Below are 19,748 nucleotides of genomic sequence, written 5' to 3'. Positions count from 1 at the left end.
TGTAATTCTTTGTGTCCTGCAGCGCTTGCCTGGCTGTTTAAATGTGTTCTGGCCTTCAGGGGTTGCTGTCCTCCTAAAAGCTGCTGGAACTGGAGAGTTAGACCCAGTATTTTGATGAGTCTTTAAAGGCTGTTAAAGCACTAGAATGCTTTGCAACATTAAATGCAAATGGCTGCTGCAAATGAATTAAGCTTCTCTTAGGACCAGAAATACTCCCTGCTCTCTCCCAAAGCATTGTTGTGCTTTGGAGGCCTTCCCTGAAAGTCAGGAGTGGTGGGGGTGTTAGTCCCAAAGACCAGAGCTTCTCCTGGAGACTGCTAGGGCTGCAGTTCTTTCCTGTTGAGCTGAGATGCTCCAGTTCAGCTGATCGTGACTCTGGCAGCACTGTGTAAGGAGGAAAAAGGGTCTCACATGTGAGGGACCATTTAGGACTGTACAGAGTACAGGCAGGTTCTCTAACCTTCCTGGGAGCCCTCTGTGCAGAAAACTTTGGATTTTTAAAGAGAAGGGTCAGAAACTTGCTTCCAAACAACAGCTGAGATGTTCCAGCTCACAGGTCTTTGCCAGGTAAAAACTGATACCTCCATGTGCCAGAAGAGCAGAGGAAAACCTGTTGTCTTGGCTGCCTCCTGACATCATGTGAAAAACTCTGCCTGTTATAGCTTGTCTCAACTTGTTATGCATCTTTCCTGTCAGCCTTAAAAGAAGATTTCCTGAATGACTCCCTGGTGGGAAAGAAAACCGACCAACTGGGGCTGCCTCAAACACTGCAGCAGGAGTTTTCACTGATCAATGTGCAGATCCGAAATGTCAATGTGGAGGTACAGAGTTTCCTTTTGCTGGCTTGTTATGAGGGGATGTGGGCAGGCTGGCTTATTGAAGCCTTTAGAGGGGAACCTTCTTTGCTGCAGTGACTGCTGTCTGTAAGCAAGTTTTATTTTGTGCTGTCGAGATCCTCTTGGCCAGGGATAGTAAGAAAGAGAATAATCCCAGACACTGGTGTGAGAGAAATGTTTCAGCACAGTAACTACACTGGCTGATCGTGAGAAGTCTGGATGGTGTTTTCTTCTCTGCCTAGACTGCAGAGTGGAAGGTGACTTGTTCCATGCAGTTGATCTCATTTCAACTGGTTCTGAGTCCCATCTGCTGAGCCCTCCCTATCCTGTATTCTGTCCCTCACTTTTGCCCTCTCCCTTGCACTCCAAACTCTCCTCTGTGCCTAGAAGCTCACTGGAGGCACAGCCCTGAACTGGGCTGGGAGGCTTGAGGCAGCTGCCTGTCTCCTTTCCCCACCCTGGTGGTTTCACAGCTCATGGCATGATCCTGATGTAGTTTTCTGTGACAGTGGTGCAGGATGTTAGAAGGTGCCTGTTACTGCTGCACTGAGCCTGGCCAACTCTCCATGGCCAAGTGAGGTGGGCTGGGGTGCTTTTGGGAGCAGAGCCCCTTTCTTGGTGCTGCTTGGGCTGGCCACAGTCTCTGGATGCTGGAATGTCGGTCTGCTGGCACAAGCTGAGCCTGTCCCCATCTGCCTGGGGCGTTTTGCTGTCACTATGTTCCCTGCCCTTGAGAACAGCATGACTTTGTGTTATGTGCAGAGGAACCAGTCCCTCAGCATGAATTTAAGCCACGATAAATGTAAAAGTCCTGGGAGATCTCACTAGAGAGCAATTGCTTTTTCTCACAGATGGATGCGGTGAGTCGCAGCTGTACGGTGTCGGTGCACTGCGGCAACCACAGAGTCAGGATGCTGGTGATGTTCCCTGTCCAATATCCCAATAATGCTGCACCGTCCTTCCAGTTCATCAACCCAACCTCCATCACAGCTTCCATGAAGGCAAAGCTGCTGAAGGTGTGTGAGGAGTATAGAGTGTCTTTATAAATGTACAAATGATGGATACTTGACGTCTGGATTTTTGAGACATAACTAAACATCAGACCTTGCTGAAGACATACCACAGGTCATGTTGAACTGAAAAATTGTGAAGCCCATAGGATAAGGGTTTTGTTGATGCTGCAGTCCAGTATTTGCCTTTTTCCACTGCTCCTTCATTGCTGCTGTGTTCAGTGTGATGTGTATTGCCTCAGGATCCCTAACATACTTCTCCTCATGCAGTTGCCCTCAACCCAATAATAGACAAAATGACCAGTTAAGCATCCAGCTGCAGAATGATACTATTTTTGAGCTGGGATGTTGCTTCCTGCTCTACTACACAAGCTACTTTAAAAATGAAGGGATTTTTTTACATAGGCCCTGCTAATTCAGACCAGATGTTTTGATCATCTGGTGTAGCAAATCCTATTGCTGATGAAATCCTTTCCCCCACAACACATTGATGGATCAGTTTGGGTTTCTTCCTGAAAAAAAACCTGATCCAGTTTGCCACAAACTGGTATGAAACATATGGGCTGCAGTAATATTGAAGCCTAAATCCTGGCTCAGTGTGCTGCTAGGTGAACCTCAGTGCTCTGATCAAAGCACAAAGCCATTCCTCAGAGCAGACAGCACACCAGTGGCTCCAGTGGGCGTTAGCGGATGTCTGTTACCTGTTCAGGTCCTGGCATCTAAGCTGCTCTGCAAAAAGGATGTGGGCAAAGTGTGGATGTAACCATGAATAAAGTTGCATGTTGTATGTATTCCAGATACTGAAAGACACTTCCCTGCAGAAAGTGAAGCGGAACCAGAGCTGCCTGGAGCCTTGCCTGCGTCAGCTGGTCTCCTGGCTGGAGTCTGTTGTGGTATGGAGAGCTGCATGGGCTCTCTGCCCTAGTTTGTTGTCTTTTCCCATGTCCCACACTTCTGACTCTGCAGTGAGAATCTGGCCTCATTAGATGTGTAAATAGACCCCTGTGACTGGCCATTACATTTGTGTGAGCACTTCTGGTTACTGCTGAAGAGCTGGGTGGATGATTAGATGTGTTTTGTTTTCCAAAAATGAGGCCCTGAAGGTTTGCTGCTTTGGGGAACTCTGATATCCAGGTTACCAGGAGTGACTGGAGATTGGAGAATCTTAGTGCTGCATGGTAGCTTCCCAGCTCAGAATATATGTCACTGACTGCCAGGGCATGGTTATCATCTGTGAGAGAAGATAAGAGGCCTCAGGTTGTTGATGGATTAATTCTTGTTTGAAGGCCAATGGCAGGTGTCTTTACCTCCTCAGTTTTAGTCAAAGATCCTGCTAGTCCTATTCTAGGGTTTTTGTTTTCTTTCCTGAAAAAAACCCCAAACTGTGAAAATCTGATTTTTTTTCTGCAGCCTTGTGCTGAGGTTTTGTAGGGATGACACTGCAGATAAATCCAAGTCACACTCTGCTCTTAGCTGAGAGATTTGTGATACCTACTCAGCATCCCAGTGTCAGGTATTAGGTCTTTGTGTGGGTGAAGTGTACTGGAGTGGGTGTTTTTAGCATTCAGGAAAAGATTGGAGAGTCTCCTCAGGTTTCTTTTCTGAGAGGTTTTTTTTATTCATCACAAATAAAAGGCTGGAGGTTTTTTTTACATGTGAAGGCTTAATTCTGCTTGGTTTCAGCAGTAATATTGTAAGAGTGGGAACTTTCTGTGCTGTATAGAAATCTGATTACTTGAGCCACCACTACTTTCAAAGAATTCCTTTAGACTGAAGTTGTAGTATTCTTTATCCAAATAAATGCAGATTTCTGCCAAAATTCCTGTGGCTAGTCCTGAGGTCCCCCAGTAATTCACACCATCAGCCTTCCTCACTTGAAGACTCCCAACCTGTGTTTGACACCCCACAGTTGCGTGTTATTCCCACTCAAGGAGATTTTGTGCATCATTGCATTATCATGTTCAGCTCAGCTTGCTGCCTTGAGAGTCATATCCAGAGTGTGAAGATCGGATTTTCTATATAGCTTCCTCCTGTTCCTCCCCAAGTTAAGCTCTGCATTTCAGCATGATTATGGTGGGAGAGAAGTCTCTGGACAGGCAGCTAGAGAAGCTTTTTCCTCAAAGGCAGATGTGCCTGCAAGTGCCTTTGCAGTTGAAGCAGTAACTATGCTCTGAGCTTGGTCTGTTCTGGCTCAAAGGATGAGCACCTCCTGTGAGGCTGCTTGGCACTGCTGTGTCCGATGCTCTGGCTGGATTTCTGTCCTGTGACAGCAAGAGTGTGACCTTGGGTAACTTCTGTTTCAGAACCAAGAGGACAGCACGTCCAGCAATCCCTACGCTTTGTCCAACTCCGTAACACCCCCGTTGCCCACCTTTGCCCGGGTCTCCAATGCCTACGGCTCCTACCAGGACTCTAACATCCCATTTCCACGGACCTCTGGAGCCAGGTTCTGTGGTGCAGGTCAGCCCTGTCACTGATACATTAAAACAGGTACCTGGGGAATGGTCCTTTTAGATGTCTTGGGAAACACTTGCCTCTGAACAAGATAAGGCATTGCCATTCAAGGGGTAAGGAATGGTGTTAAAGTAGTGATATTGTGGTAAATTTAGAGATGAGACTAATTAGCAACTGTTCACAGTTGGGATTGCATGTGGGGCTTTAGGATTTTGAAATGCAGGGCTAGCTGAAGAGATAACCTTTGGCTTGTGGCATGCCAGAGGCATTGACAGATCTCTTTTTATAGAACACTGGGAATAGCTGTTTTCCTTGCCTAGTTCTCTCCTACCAGCATCACATTACTGGGTGTATTCTGGCACTCAGTCTTCACAAAAGTCCTGTGATTTGGGGTTGAACTTACCCTTTGCTGAAACCATATTCATATTTCTAACCACTCTTCTCTCATTCTACACTCTTTCACTTGTCCAAAACAGCTTTCCCAAGGTCATTAAGAAACTTCTCCTAAATGGGAGATGGGGTACAATCACATCCAGGTTTCCAGGAGAGCATGTAGAGGGTGAAGATCACTAAAAACTAGGTTAAGATCTGAGTGAGAGCTGTTAAGTTTCACTGAGCTATTTCAGATGCACAGATGCCGTCTCTGGACCTGACTGCGTACCAGTGTGAGCATGTTTTGGAACCTGCTTTCCATACAGGCCTCACTGAATTCCCAAGCAAAAGTAAAACAGAATAATACTGCATTGAATAGGCTCAGTGAAACCTGTTAAGTCCTGAAACTCTTGCAAGAGTAGGCAGCTGAAGACACTTGAGAGGCTAACAAATGGGATAAGGCTTGTGAGAGGATGCTTTGGAGCTGGCTTCAGATGTCTGGGGCTCTCCTGTTGAAGAAGAGAGTTGTACAAGCTGCAGTTTCTCTGCGTTGCCAGACATCACCTCACTTACCTCTGGAGTAACAGTGCTTGGCAAGTTCTGGTGGAGAGTCAAAACACAAGCATATATTTGCTCATTTTCTTTTCCTGTCTTTTCTCTAACAGCTATAAACCACTTGACATTATGCATTCGAGAGAAACATCTCAAAAACCCCTTGCTTTGTAGTGGGTTTACAGGGAGTCAGTTTGGGTTGAGAGAATGTGGTTGTCTGCTTTTAGTTTATAATCACTAAGGTTAGCGGATAAGAACCCAGCTTCTTGCCTCTGATACTCAGGGAAATGTGGTCATTTAAGCTGAACTGAGTAATCTACTCTTTGTTGCATGGTCTTTATGCCATGTCCTGTCTCTGCAGGGTATCTGGTGTATTTCACAAGGCCCATGACCATGCACCGTGCAGTGTCCCCGATGGAGCCCACACCCAGGTGAGTGCCCTGTGTGGCGTTTGAGGTGTGCTGCTGTCATGGGCAGGAAAGCAGGAAAATACCAGGTCCTACATTAGACCTGGTCCCCTCTAGTGTTAGCTGTGCCCTCAGCACAGAGAGCCTGGGCCCTTACACCACAGGGCCTCAGCACAGACTTCTTTTGAGACAGTGGCACCATTGCTGGCAGCTTGGGTTAGTGGAGATGTCAGTGTGAGCCTGCAGGACATTTTGATGGGAAAAACTCCTGAAAGTGTATTCTCTTTTTCCCAGGTCTCTGTCGGCTCTATCAGCGTACCATAGTGGCCTCATTACTCCAATGAAGATCCGCACGGAGACTCCGGGCAACCTGCGTCTGTACAGTGGGAGCCCAACACGCAGTGAGAAGGAGCAGGTCTCCATTAGCTCCTTCTACTACAAAGAAAGGGTAAGTGCCAGACCAAAACACTGCTCCCAACACTTTAGCTTTCATGACCTGTTTTCCTTTCATTTAGCATTGCTAGTAATAGAAGCTTTATATTCCTCTCAAAAAGACATTTTTTTACAGGCAGATCTGTCAAATGGATTTGGTTCCTATTAGTAACTTCTTTATTGATCCTCTCTAGCATTTGACCTGCTTATTTTGATGTTTCTCTGTGCTGACCATCACAGCTCCCTTCAGTGCATTATACTGTCTCCCTTTGCATTATGTAGGGTTAAAATCTTACCCTTTAAGAAGTTTTAGTCTTCAGATAAATACATGTACACAGCTCTTGCTGTTCTGGGTACTCCCTGATATATATACATATATAACTGCACAGGGCTGTGACTGTCTGCAGCTTACTGCCAGCCTCTCCTGGACTAAGGGATGTGGTTGGTTATTTCTATTTCAGGTGTCTCTTTCAGGGATATATGCCCCTTTGAACCTCTTTTTTTAAACAAAAATAATTTCTACATGATTCTCTAAAGATCTTCCAATCCACGTAATTCTGGTTTAGGTGCAGGTTTTGCTGTTGCTCCTGTTTACAAGGCTTTGGAGAAGAGTGGGATTGTTTCCTTCTGGGACATGGTGGGTGAGGAAGACCTGTTGTAATTGTAGGGTGGCTGCAGTGTTAGTTGTAAAACAGCTGTGAGGGCCTGATGTGCCTGGAGCAGATGCTGTGGGAGCAGTAGGCTGAGCAGATTGTTAGAAACAAACTGTGCTTCAGCAGGGGGTGAGGTGGCTTTCAAAAATGCAGTAAGCTTCCACTGGGAGCCTCAGAATTTGGGGCATTTGAGTAGTTTGTTCACTGTCCATGCAGAGGACATAAATCTGTTGCTGCAGTAAAGAGCTTCCAGGTAACCCAGGGAAAGCCAAAAGCTGTCTGCACTCTGCTGGCAGAATAGTTTGGGAACTTGTGTCCCAGGAGCAGAGGAAATCAAAGCCTTGAACACCCATCCTTCCTGGGCACAGATAGAAGTCTTGTTTTTCTGGTGGTTCTGGGTGTGACAGCCACCCTGTCTCTGGGACTGTGTCCTGCTTACATGACGACATTACAACTCCCAGCTGTGGGGAGAGCCCCTGTCCCTAGTGCAAATTCTGCTTCCATACAGACCCCAGAAGTCTCTTAAGTCCCCATCCTGGTTTTTTTCCCCACACAAACTTTTTTTTTCTTTTTCCTTTTTTCTTTTTTTTTTTTTTTTTTTTGAAGGAAAGAGAAAATGGTGCTGCCTGGTACAAAAATTACAGCCTGTCCTAGTCTTTGTAGGAGAGTTTATTTAAAGAGCTACCTCTGTCCTCTGCAGCAGGCTTGTGTCTGACACACAGCCTCTCTAAGATGACAGACAAGGCTAAAAATAACATGTGGAACCAGCTTGGTGCAATTTCATGTGACCTGTCTCAATAGCCCTTGTATTGATGGCAACAAGATTTTTGTCACAGGGTAAAAGAATTCAAGAGAACAAAGCATGTGTGCAGCCATGTCTGCTGAAAGCCAAGGGAAATTCCTGTGTTCCCCTTCCCCTGCTGAGCTATCTCCTCGCATGCTGGAATAAATGTAAGAACTCTAATGGTTCAAATCTTCTTGCAGATGAAAGAGTATTAAAAAAAACAACCAAAAACCTGTATCTCTCTTCAGCAGAGGTTTTCTGGTTCTTCAGGAGTTGTTGTCATGGCTCTGTTAGATCAATGCTACAGCATTTTTGTTATTTCATTGTGACAGTTTTAAAAAGCCCAGACTCTAAGTTTAGTTAACTCCTTGCTCTGGAGCTTGGATTTTATGTTTGCATTAAATAAAAGTTTAAATTTTGTGCATCAAACTGTGATATCAGACAACTTCATCCCCAAAACTGAGTATATCAGCCATAACCAAGTATTTAAATCCACTGCAACAACAACTGGCATCCACTAACATTAGCAAACCAATGGAATTTGCCCATTGCTAGACAGGAAAGATGTGATATTCCCATGAAGGTAGGGGAGCTGCTGGTTCCAGCAGAGAGCTCCTTAGTAAGCTAAAATGAAACTAAATCTGGCACTGAGCCTTTCTGTGCTCATTTAAGTGTATATATATATATATATATATATCTTTCTCACTTTTTTTCACATATGCACACTCCTCCTTTCTTCCTCCCTCTTTTTTACTTTGCAAAAAAACCCCACTGAAGAGCACTAGTCAGCAGAAAGGAGGAGCTTTATCTGTACCATGGCAATGCTGTCAGTGTTTTGAATCTGAGTGTCTCTTAAAGAAGGTGCCCTGGAGTTCTTTTTTCCCCCTACAGTTACAGGGTCGTGCCAGTGGGGTCCTGGAGACAGCTCAGCCTTGCTGTACCTGGAGATAGTGACAGTGGTGTCCTTATGCTTCCCCTCAGGGAACTGGTGAGGGGACTGAGCTTAGTTTTAATGCTTTTCTACTATACTGAATTTCCTTTAACTAAGCCTTTTCTCATTCTCTGCGAGGCCTGCTGGAAGAACCTGTACACATGGCTGCAGCCTTCTCCTCTCTCTCTTCATGGGGCCCTGCAGCCAGCCTGGTTGTAGGGCTCTTCCAGCAGTGAGATACGAGGGGATGTAGAGGCTGTAGGCATGGTTGACGGTCCTGACTGTCCATCATCAGCTGAAAACAAATGCAAAATGCATTGTACCTGACCCAAATATCTCTTTTTATTGTGTTAATTCTTACAGATCTGAGCACTATTTTTCAAGTGAGTGTACAGTAATGTGCTTTGAAAAATTCCATTTGTTGTTGCTATAACACTGTGTTGAGTACCTACTGAAATACCTTCAAGTTCCTAATGAAAGCCTACTTTGGAGCTATTCAGCATGGTCAATCAATAGAGAATTTGATTGCTTACTCAATCTGAAGGAGTTTCTCAACCCATTATAGTAACCCACAATACCCACATGGTCCTGCCAAGTAGCAGTGTCTCTACATCCCTTCTAATATTCTGACATACGTTTTTTTATTGTTTAAAATGAAAGTGAACAGTTACAGCAGGTTTCAGTGAATGAAGTTCTGGGGGATGCCAGATGTTAAAGGGAATCTGAGTAAGCAGGAGTGTCTACTTAGCATCCTGCAGATATCTGTGCCATGGCACTGGACAGCTGTCTTAAAAATGATGCAGTTTACACTTAGCTGCCTTTCTGTTCAGGAAAAATGAGTAAAACATTGCAGTTTAGGCATGTGGGGCACTTGGGTGTTGTCCTCTGCTCAATTCATGGTATGAGCAAGGTCACTCGAAGCAGTTCAGTGCTTCTTGCAGTAATACAACTCCATGTGGAAGACTTGATTCAGATTTGAGTTTGCCAAAGTCTTCCATAGAGGCTGGTGTTGGGCACGACACAGCAGCCCTTGCTCTGCCAGAGCCATAGGTAATGCTGTGTCATACAATTGTGTTAGGATGAAAGTGGGGATCATGATTTGCAACTGTTCGCTGTGTACCAGAACCATTGGGAACAGTATCTTTTACTCTGCTGGTTCAGGGCATTTTTCATTTCAGTTTATTTACCTTTGTCTTTAATTTTCTTGGTGTCTTTCTTCCCTTTTCCTGGGTATAATGTTTTCGCGTACAGATGTCTCCTCGCTCTGCCCGGCGACGTTGGTCCATACAAGCAATTAACGACTTCCCGGTACTGTGTGCTGTGCTAATACTGTCCTTGATATGACCCTGTCTTCTGCCCAAGGGCCCAAGAATAAAATGCCACCTGCCTGCCTTTGAGTAACCTGCACAGAGTTGGGGGACTCGCACTCCACGCAGGGCCTAGGGCTTCACACGAGCAGATGCACGTGTAAGTGGGTAGGAGCAGACAGTAGTTTGCAGGGTGCAAGTTCTGACCTAGAGGATGCCTGTTTCACCTGGCCTTGTGGTCAGGAAAGGATGCCAAGGGGTAATTTGAAGTGTAAGAGAAGATTAACCTCTAAGAAACAGAGTGCACTGTAGAGGAGCTGAGTGATTATTATACATCATCAACCAACTGATGAGACTGATATTAGAGCACCTAATTTCTGAAAAGACGAAGCCTTGCTGGAGAGGGAGAGAAGATCACTTAAGAGCTGTGGAAGAAGCAAACTGGTTGAGTTTCTGACAACAATCTGTCATCTCATTAAAATGAACTGCCACTTCTCAGTGCAATCCATCATGCAGTCTTATATCCTGGGTCAAAAAATACAATTTCTTCTTAACTTGTGATCTTCTCCCAGCCCTTTGAATGCAGGGTGGTGCAACTCTTTTAGAGTGGTTGCACTTCAGCCACCCTGGCAGGTTCTCTCTCCTCCTGGCACCTGCCCTGCCAAGTCTGCTTTGACAATTGTTTTCTGATAGTCAGGTCCACGTGTCCCTCAAACTCCAACATCATTCATGAACATCTTGATGATATCGGGATTGCTCAAGCTGTGCTGGACATGAGGGCACTTACTATTTCATCACTCATCTTCCAAGCATAGACAAAGCTCAGAAAACTCAATTTCAATTTAAAGATGATCTCTTAAAGTCTGTTTGTCTTAATGTCTGTACAAACAACTGTTTTTTCACAGCTGCTGTCCTTCATGTTATCTCTTCATAAGACAGCAGGGAATAAAATAGAATCCTGTAACACCTAATTTAACTTGGTATAATAGGATCAAATTTTTGTAATTACAACAGAGGCTAAGACTGTATTAGCAAATAATAGGTGAAAGAAACCAGAAGTAATTTACTTGACTCCATCAAGGCTTTTGGCAAAGAGCTTTGTGAGCAGCAGACGCAAGAAATGAAGTTCTGTCTTGAATCAGGAGCAGACTGAAAGAAAGAAAATCAAGCAATGAACTTGCCAGCTTGTGTGGTAAATTGCAGAGCACAAAGGCCACAGTTTAATTTACAATTATCTCTGTCCTGGAAGGAAGAGCAAGTAGTGATGTGATAAAGTTATAATTTTCTGTAACATATATTTAAAAGTGATACAGGGGTTAGTCCAAGCCTTGAAGGATTGATTGTATTTGTGGATAACCTTTGGAAGAGGCTAAACTGACTCTCTAAAGGGGGCAGCAGTGCCTAAGGTGAAGACACAGGCATACACAAGGAGAGGTATAGGCTATTAGTGCAAATCATGTGCCTTCCTTCTGGAAGAAGAGCTCGGTATTGCTCAAGGTGTTTGGGGAAGCAAGAGCTTAGCAAGTTTATAAGGAGCAATAATTCCTCTTTCTGGCCTCCTCTTCTGAAGTGCCCGTCCTTCAGGGCAGGTGCCAGCTATTGATTGATGGAAGCTATAAAGACATATTCCTGCTGTGGGGCACTTGATTCAAAAGGGCCTTGGATTTTTTAGTGCCTTTGTGGCAGGTGCCTGATACTGTGGGAGATGCTGGAAATAGTAAATGTTTATTATTTTGAAGAGAAAATCCAGGCAGTACTGCATGAGCCACACGGGGGAGTTAATCTGTTGGCAGTTGTTTAGAATAAAGGAGCATAGCATTCTACAGGGAGGAAGCAATTTTTGCATTTTATTTAAAAAAATATGAGAGCAGCTTGAACCTGACTTGAGCAGATTTAACTATTTTGTACATGTCTTACTGCAGCTTAATCTCTTGGCATTAAGTCCGTTCTCTTTTTGTTCACAACCTTTCCCTTTGCCCTACTAATGCCAGTTTATACCACAAACCCTGAAATTTTGCATATGCTGATGTGAAACAGGCACTTTACATTTCAGGATCCTTCTTAAAGCACTGCCTGCCTCAGCAGGATCCAAAGGCACACACACCCAAGTGTTCAGCATCCTTTCCAAGGAGGCAGCATTTTGCAACTCCTGCTGCTGAGTATGCAGTGATGATGGTGGTTGCTACAAAGCAGTTGGTGGCTTATTCTTGGGCTATCTGTTTCTACATGTAACCCATTTACTGCCATCGTTATCACCTCAGATTGCAGCAAATTACAGCCTTGGGTATAGTAGTGCAGGTGCAGGCTGGCTTTTTTAGTCATTATTCAGTGCTGTTCCCTGCTGTCACCTCCAACCCCATGATTGCCATAAATGCTCTGGTTTCTTTCCTTCTCGTGCTCTGAGGAACTGATGAGTCTTAATTTACTTATCACTGTAGCTATTTTCTTTCGTATCTTCCTCTCATTAAACCGAGGAGCAGCTGGGTAGATGCAGTTCTCCTTGGCATGGATTCTAGGTTTCAGGAAGAACTAGAAATGTCATGGGCAGTGCAGAAGACCTGTGTCTTTGTCCTTCAGCTGCCAGCAGCTAGCTTGGTGCATGTTGATTTCCGCTTCAGCTCCAAATGTTATGTTCCCTGCTGCCCATCCTGACCTGTGCTCCAGCCCCTAGAAAGAGATGTGTTTTCTGCTCTACCCTAATGCCCCTGAGCCTTGGTGACGCCTTTTGATTACTCCATAGTGGGAGCTTCTACTGGGAGAAGAGGTGGAATTGGAGGGAGGTGGAACTTGGCCAGACAAACCCAACCTAAAGCTTTCTTTGTCTCTGGTAATCCCTATTAAAAACACTCAAATACCGCTTGGTGGAGAGCTACTCCTGTAATTAACACCAGCAAATATTGGATTCAAAGTAGAGCTTCTGTTGTCAATGGTGATGAACTTTACCCCATCCATGATGGTTCTCATACTTCTGATTGTGGGTTTTTTCCTAACTCTTGCTGTAGCTGAGGTAAACCTGAATTGTAGAAAACCCAGACTTTTTTAATGGTGACTCTTTTTTGCTTTATGATTTTTAGCTTTGTAGCTTTATGGTTTTTTCCTGTCACAGGTAGGAGCTGGAATTGGTGGACATGGAAGTGTAGTACAGGCAGGGCCTGTGGTCATCAGCTAACTCCACTCCTGGAGCCACACTGGTAAAGAATTAGGGTTTCCTTTTTTGCCAGTAAATAAGCAGAGTTAAAAGGAAGAAAACAGGACAATATTGGGTTTAAGTCCAGGTTTTCAGGGGTTTCTGATACATTTAGTGTTTCCATTTGTCTGGTGATATGCTAAAAGCAAGCAGTGGAAGCCATTCATGAGAGCTCTTTTTCATTCTCATCTTCATTTGTTGTCTTTCTCCAAAAAAAAAAAAGAGCCAGTTGCCTGTGGAAAATGATATGTGTTGTCTATGTTTCTAGTCTTGAAATGCCTGTTGGAAGGCTTCTTCAGTCTGCTCTTGCAGGGGGCAGGAGCAGGTTGAATATGTTTCCAAACACTGGGCAGAGGGAGATCTCCATCAACTGTGAGTTCTGGGGCCAACTGGCTTACAGATGGTCAGGAGGTGGCAAGTTGCTCTCCAAATTACCTGCCAGGCTCTAGAAGCTCTTGTTGATAGCCCACAGAATGTGGTTCTGTGTCTGCAGGCCTGGGCTCAAACACCTGCTCAGACACAGCACAAATACAGCTTTTGCTGTGAGAAGCCTGGTAGCCCTTCCAGGACAATGCCTGAGCTCTTTCCTTCTGGCATGTCATTGTTCTGGGGCTCCCAAGCTTCTCTCATACACTGATTTTAGTAGCATCAGCAGCTCCTCACCACACCTGCGAGACAGCATTTGCTGCCCTGAGAAGGAATGAGGTACAGGTGCCACTGTTACTTGGGAGCCTGGCTGTAATACAGCCTGCATCCTTCAGCATGGAAAGGGCAGCTAAACTTTTAGGTGTTATCAAAACAGGATTAGCCTGCCCAATGTCAAGAGAGGCAGAGTTGATCCAGACTGTGCCTTGATTAGGAACTGATGGGCTGAAGAGAGGTGGGTCTCCCACCTGACTCCATTCTAGCCACCTTCCCCTGCATAATGCTTTTCAGCTTCAGGGGACAGATAAGTACTGCAGGCAGATTCCTCTTTGATGAATTAGGATTTGAAGAGATGTGGCAGGGAACTATTCAGTCAGCTTTGCCAGAGAACTGGATACTGACAGTCCTGTTTCTACAAGTGTTTCACCCCTCTGAATGTTTGGCACCATGCAAGATCTGCTCTTCTTTACTCAGTGGAGTGGTGGACGATCAGGGGAATGGTGATGCTGTGTAACATGGGCATCCCTGGAAAAACCCACCTTTGCCTCCTTTGAGGCAGAAATGCCTTCTTCACTCACTGTCAAGCTGGAGCCACTGATCCTCAGCTGTGCAGTGTTCAGAGAAGCTTCAGGAGATTCTGTTTTGCTTCTTGTGGCATGTTTAAGTAGTATGATCAGGGTGGCAGGACCTCCTCAGCACACTGGCCCAAGCTTGGGCCAGGCAGGCAGTGGCATTTCTTAAGGTCATGAGTAGTTTTTGAAGGACATTTTGTGTCTGATAAGACTGCCCAGGTTTTCACAGGACTGCATGGTCATGGTCAAAAGCCATTTGGCACTCAGCCATCCCAGAGCTGGCCTCACACCCACAGTAAAGGTGACCCTGCTTGCAGATCCAAGTCCTACCTTTCCTGTATCCTGGTATGCTCTTTAGGAGAACCAATGTGAGCCTGTGTGAGCTGTGTCTGCCCTATAGAGCCATCAGCACAGCCTTGCTGGCCTCTTGGGAGAGGGGCTGTTCTGCTTTGAGATGTGGGGAAGCCCCAGCATGAGGGCCCCAGGAGAGCCTCCCTAACCCAGCATGACCAGGCGCTTCTGTGTGGGTCTGTCTCTCTGTGTGGCAGTGAGGGAACACGCCATGAGAGAGCAGCATTGCAAAGCATTGGAACCCTGCATAGCAGCCAGTGCTTCCTTCAGTAGAGCTCCAGTGCCTTCTGCCTGTTGCTGCCACACGTCCTCTCATCCCTCCTCCTCACTCTTGTAGAGCAAAGAGCTGGAAGAGGTCAGGATACCAGACAAATACTCTACAGTGTTTCACACAGCCAAGCAAGCTTTATGCTTTAGGCAGCTTGGCTTTAAGATGTCCTATATGCCTGTTACAGGGAGTATTTGGGAATCTTGGCTTCTTGTTTCTGTTCCCTTTGTTGGTTCCTCTCCTTTCTTCTCCCCCCTCTTACGTCCTGAGCCAGCTGTAAGTAGCTGTGAGCATGATAGCTAGGGATCCTTGCTAGGAAAACTTGGGCCCTGCTTTATCACCTGCCAGTTGTTTGTTTGAAGCTGTTGATAAAGCAGGACGTGGGAGCCCTGTGCTGGCACTGAACAGGGCTGTTCTCATCCTGAGAGGGCAGACCTAGAGACAGTCTGGAGCTGTGGGTTTGCCCTGAGGTGAAGGGCGAGCAGCAGCTGCCTCCAGCATGTCTCTGTGCTGACACTGGCTGAAGTCACCAGTGGTCCATCTGCAAAGGGTTCCCAGAGAATGAGAACTGAACCGTCTTCCTGCCAAACTTGCCCAGGTTTGATTGGCATCCTGAAGCTGATTTATTCTATTACTGGCTTTGACAGGGAAACTCACAAAATACTTTTTGAGTGAGTTTGACCTTGAGCTCGCTGCCTTGACCTGCTTTTCACTTCCTACAGATGGAGATGCTTGTTCTCCTGGGCATGTCATGGATGTTTTCCAGGGTAACAGAGAGCCTTCTAAAAGGCAGGTTTGGGTGCTGCTTGCATTATTCCTGACCATAGTGCTTTGTTCCCTGTCCCAAGCAGCCCATTGTCCTCTTCCCCAGTAACACTGCCATTCATTCTGCAGAAATCAAGGAGGTGGAAAAGCAAACGAGAGGGGACAGATACCAACAACCGACCCATCAAGGCTGCTGGCAAAGTTATTATCCAAGATATTTCCTGCTTGCTGCCTGTCCACAAGCTGCTGGGAGAGCTCTACATGTGAGTACATTTGGGCGGTCATCCCTTCCCAAATGAAAGTAGCTGTCTTCGGCATTGCTGTGCTTTAATCCTGGCATCAGTCAGCATGGATCCATGAATGTTTCTCTACCTTCTTCCTCTGTTCTTGCCTCACTGGTGTTTTTTGGTATCCCTCTGCCTGTGAGAGGGGTTTACCTGTCTCCTGTAAATCTGAAAAGCGTGAGGGAAGAAATTTGTGATGAGGTGTGGTCAACAGAGTTTGAAGTGGTGCTTCAGTCTTGTCACTGCAAATGTTACAGGTTCAGATTTTCACCTGCTAACAAGAGAAATTCCTTTTCAAATCTCATGTTAAATCTACAGGCTTAAAAATCTCAGTAAATGCACATTTCATTCTGTAAAACTATTAATAGCTTACAAAGCTTTTTAATTTCAGAAGTATTTTATATGTTCCCACTTGGTTGTACATGTCTGTTCTGCAAGTTATTCTGTGTTAATGGAAAGGATGGAGTTCTGTGGGCATTTTTGTGTTTTTGTTGTTTTTGGTTTTGTTTTTTTTAACAAAGGGCTTCCTTTTTCCAGACTTTCTAAATTACATGGTTACAAAACCTCTGTTCCTGAATTTTTTCTTTCTTAAGTTTGGTAATACTGGCTGGTCCTTAATGGAATTTCCAGTCTATGGACATTCAGGGAAGATGTAGTTTTCCTTTCTGAGGAAAGAAAGAGAGGAAAGAAACCCTTCTTTCTCTCCCTTTCTATGTTATTTTCAAAAATATTCTTTTAAAAAACCTGTTGGACCTTTCTTCGTGGGACATCTTGTGTAAACAGCCCTAAATCAGTCCCAGCTAGTGTGGAGTTGGACTCAATGTGTGGTGTATTAGCAAAAATGAATAGTGGGAGGAGGATGGCAGTGATCCCTGAATAACAGAGAAAGATGGGAGGGGATCCTGGCCATGCGAAGAGGCTCATATTGATCAGGAGGTTCTGGGCTGCTCACTGCTACCAGAGCCACATTCCCTCTTCCCCTCCATTCCTCCCCACCTTTGTAGGTAATGTGCCAGTCAGAGCTGAGTTACCTCCTTTCTTTTCAGCCTGAACGTGAATAACATCCAGGAGACTTGCCAGAAGAATGCTGCCTCAGCCTTGGCAGTGGGGCGGAGGGATCTCGTACAGGTACGCCATGGAGCCAGACCTCTTCCTCAGCCTGCTGTGCTACCCTCCAGTGGCTTGTGCTGTCACTCACACCCAAGTGGGGTTCAGCAGCTCTGTCAGGGAGTCTCTGGTTGGTGAACCAGGCAGGTGGAATGGCCACCAAGGTGGTCCGCACCTCGCTGAGTCTGGGCATCAAGACTTTCCATCCCAGGACTGCACACAGATTCTCTTATGCCCTTTGCCAAACTGAGTGAAACACATTTTTCAGGGAATTCCTGTAGGCAAAGTGAGGAATGCAGCCTGCTCTTGAGTCATCAAATGGAGTAACTGTGCACAGAGTTGCCTAGCTGCTGTCAGCATTTTGATCCATAATTTTTTTCATACTTATGTAATTGTTCCCATTGTTTGGCATTCATCTGTGTTGGCATTGAGTCCTAACTGCAGCTGTTTTCTCCCAAGAGAGCCCAGGCCCAGGGGCTCCAAAATGGGGCTGGCTATTTGCATTCAGATAAAAATAGGAGAAAAATGGCTATTGTGGCCCATGCTTTTCCCTGTGATTAGTCCATTGCAATAGGCAGAACATTTGACAGGACATGGGAACACCTGAAAGAGATGGGAATTGGCAGTGCCACAGGAGCTGTGCACATCTCCTCAGCATTTGGCTCTAATTAGAGCTGGACAGGCAACATGCATAGGCTTACCTGATCTAGGCAGAAGCTGACTCAAGCTGTTGTCTTGCTTCTTGGTGGGTTCTGCAACACTAGCAGAAAGTAGGTCTAGTTCCCCTTCGTCTGTTCTTCCTCTTGCAGTCTGGTTTGTCCACATTGGACCAGAGTTTGGGTGGAGTAACTTCAGCAAGATTTCTCTGAGATAACTCTGTTTCTTGCTTGATTTTTCCCTGTTCCTTCTAACTCCAGTCTGTAGTGCAGCTCACAGCAGACATGCAGGCTTGAGTTGCAAGTTGTAGGTTTGATGTGCTCTATAGCAGTGTAGGAAGTGGCATCTTTCCTGTTACCTTTCTGTGCACTCTCTTACTCAGCCCAGTCCTTGTTTTGGTTTCTCTTCTGTTGCTCTCTCTGGTTTCACGGGGAGCAGCTTTGGGACTACTTTTTCTGGCTGTTTGTTCTTTGTACTTGGAGAATGTGGTTTTACTTTATTGTCCATGTTGTCAGTGCTCTGATTTCTGCCGTTTTTTTTGCACACTCTTTTCCTTTCCTGCTCTTTTTTTTTGTGCTAAACTAGATGCTTTCCTTTTCCCTAGAATATTCTAACTGTCCCATTTTTCTAGGCACAGCAGAAAAAGCAGTCCTAGATCAGTGGTATAGAGACTGACAAGATGGAACCATTTTCAGAGTAGAGGATGATAAATGAATGAGAAATTTCATGTGGTTAAACTCTGAAGTAGAAAAGGCAAGCAGTGTCCTGTCTGTGCCAGGCTGCATGAGAATTGTGCTCAGTGACACCACTAATGAACGAATACTTCTCATGCAAATAATGATTTACCAGTAAACTTTCTGCCACCAGACATCTCTGAACCCAAGAACTGTATCAAATCTGAACCCTTTTGAGGCTTGTGAATATAAAATGCACTAATAGACTATAGACTGTTCAGCTTTTGTGTTTAACCCAAACACAAAGCGAGTGGGACAGGGAAAGCTTTGGTTTTGTGTTATTCTCTGTCTTATTTGTGACACAGAGACCGAAACTGTTCCCTGCTGTCAGGGTGAAAAAAACGACAAACCCAAAACAGACAAGCTTCATTATTATCTGTCTGTCTATGTGTGAATTTGTGCACACCTATGCCCTGGGAGTGTGGTTAATCCTAATTGTAGCTTTACTGCTTTTCCTTCCTGTCTGCCAGGTTTGGTCACTGGCCATGGTAGCCACTGATCTCTGTCTTGGACCGAAGTCTGACCCAGATTTAGAGATACCTTGGGCACAACATCCATTTGGACGTCAATTACTGGAGTCCTTGTACGTGTCTGAATGCTGGGGAGGGGTTGGGGAATGGTTGCTGAAGCAGAGCCCTCCCTATCTGTATGTAAGGGGTTATTTCAGATTCGGGGTAGTGCCACGGCATGGATTTTTTTCCTGTCTCAAGCCTGTGATGCATCACAAAGGGAAATTCCAAATGTGTTTCTGGCATAGAGGAGGCAGCCCTTGACCTTCCACTTATCACTCAGGTCTTCCTTGGCCAGCATTGAGCAACAGGCCAGGCATAGGTGGAGCACTACTTTCCATGCCCACAATGCCTGACTTGGAGATTTGGGTTTCCTGCTCCCCACTAAATGAGCCTGTTGGTGCAGCACCTTTTTTCTACTTTCTGATTCCCTGTTGTCACCTAACTTTACTGGAAAGTTGTTCCAGTGGCTTCAAAGTCAAGTGTTAGCTAAAAATGTCTTCCAGGTGGTGAATCTACTCAGGAGGGGACATAATTAGTAACTATTATTTGTTGATCTACACTGTTTGGAAGTGCAGGATTTGTGTGCTGTGCTTTCCATACAGTTGCTTGGCTGAGCTCTCTCCTGCTGCATGACAGCAGTGGGAGCACAGGACAGGTTGTTCTTTATCACTCTCAGCCTTCAGAGCAAACTGGAAAATTCCTAGCCTTCTAGAAAATCTGCAGCTGCCTTTTGCCTTGTGATCCAGGTGCAGGATGCTTGCACCCAGATGGCTTTGTCAAAAAGATATTGTGGCTGGGAGTGAGTCTAATGGCACCAGCATTACATCTGAGCCCAAGTGCTGGTGGATTCCCAGGGCTCACATCCTTCTCCCACCAGTTAGGGCATGAGTATTTTCAGAAGGAGAACTTGGCTTCTTAAAGATGTGAC

General features: G+C 45.4%; 1 protein-coding gene across 3 annotated transcripts in view; it reads left to right on the top strand.

Moving 5' to 3' along the window:
* Positions 1–19,748, top strand: part of WDR59 (WD repeat domain 59) — a 49,034-nt gene that overhangs the window by 23,540 nt on the left and 5,746 nt on the right. For 2 of the 3 annotated variants that reach the window (XM_088062332.1, XM_088062334.1), the window contains exons 13-22: positions 697–821; positions 1,688–1,852; positions 2,644–2,739; positions 4,150–4,306; positions 5,586–5,655; positions 5,926–6,079; positions 9,683–9,739; positions 15,656–15,789; positions 16,857–16,938; positions 18,779–18,891. In XM_088062332.1, coding sequence (XP_087918458.1) covers positions 697–821; positions 1,688–1,852; positions 2,644–2,739; positions 4,150–4,306; positions 5,586–5,655; positions 5,926–6,079; positions 9,683–9,739; positions 15,656–15,789; positions 16,857–16,938; positions 18,779–18,891 — 1,153 coding nt within the window. The remainder of the gene's footprint in view (positions 1–696; positions 822–1,687; positions 1,853–2,643; positions 2,740–4,149; positions 4,307–5,585; positions 5,656–5,925; positions 6,080–9,682; positions 9,740–15,655; positions 15,790–16,856; positions 16,939–18,778; positions 18,892–19,748) is intronic. The other variant, XM_088062333.1, reaches the window with a different exon arrangement.

Source organism: Pseudopodoces humilis, chromosome 14 (assembly GCF_049639895.1).
Source record: "Pseudopodoces humilis isolate 2021_Gansu_Grassland_sample_001 chromosome 14, ASM4963989v1, whole genome shotgun sequence".
NCBI classification, from domain to species: Eukaryota; Metazoa; Chordata; class Aves; order Passeriformes; family Paridae; genus Pseudopodoces; species Pseudopodoces humilis.
This window is presented reverse-complemented; position numbering and strand designations above follow the sequence as displayed.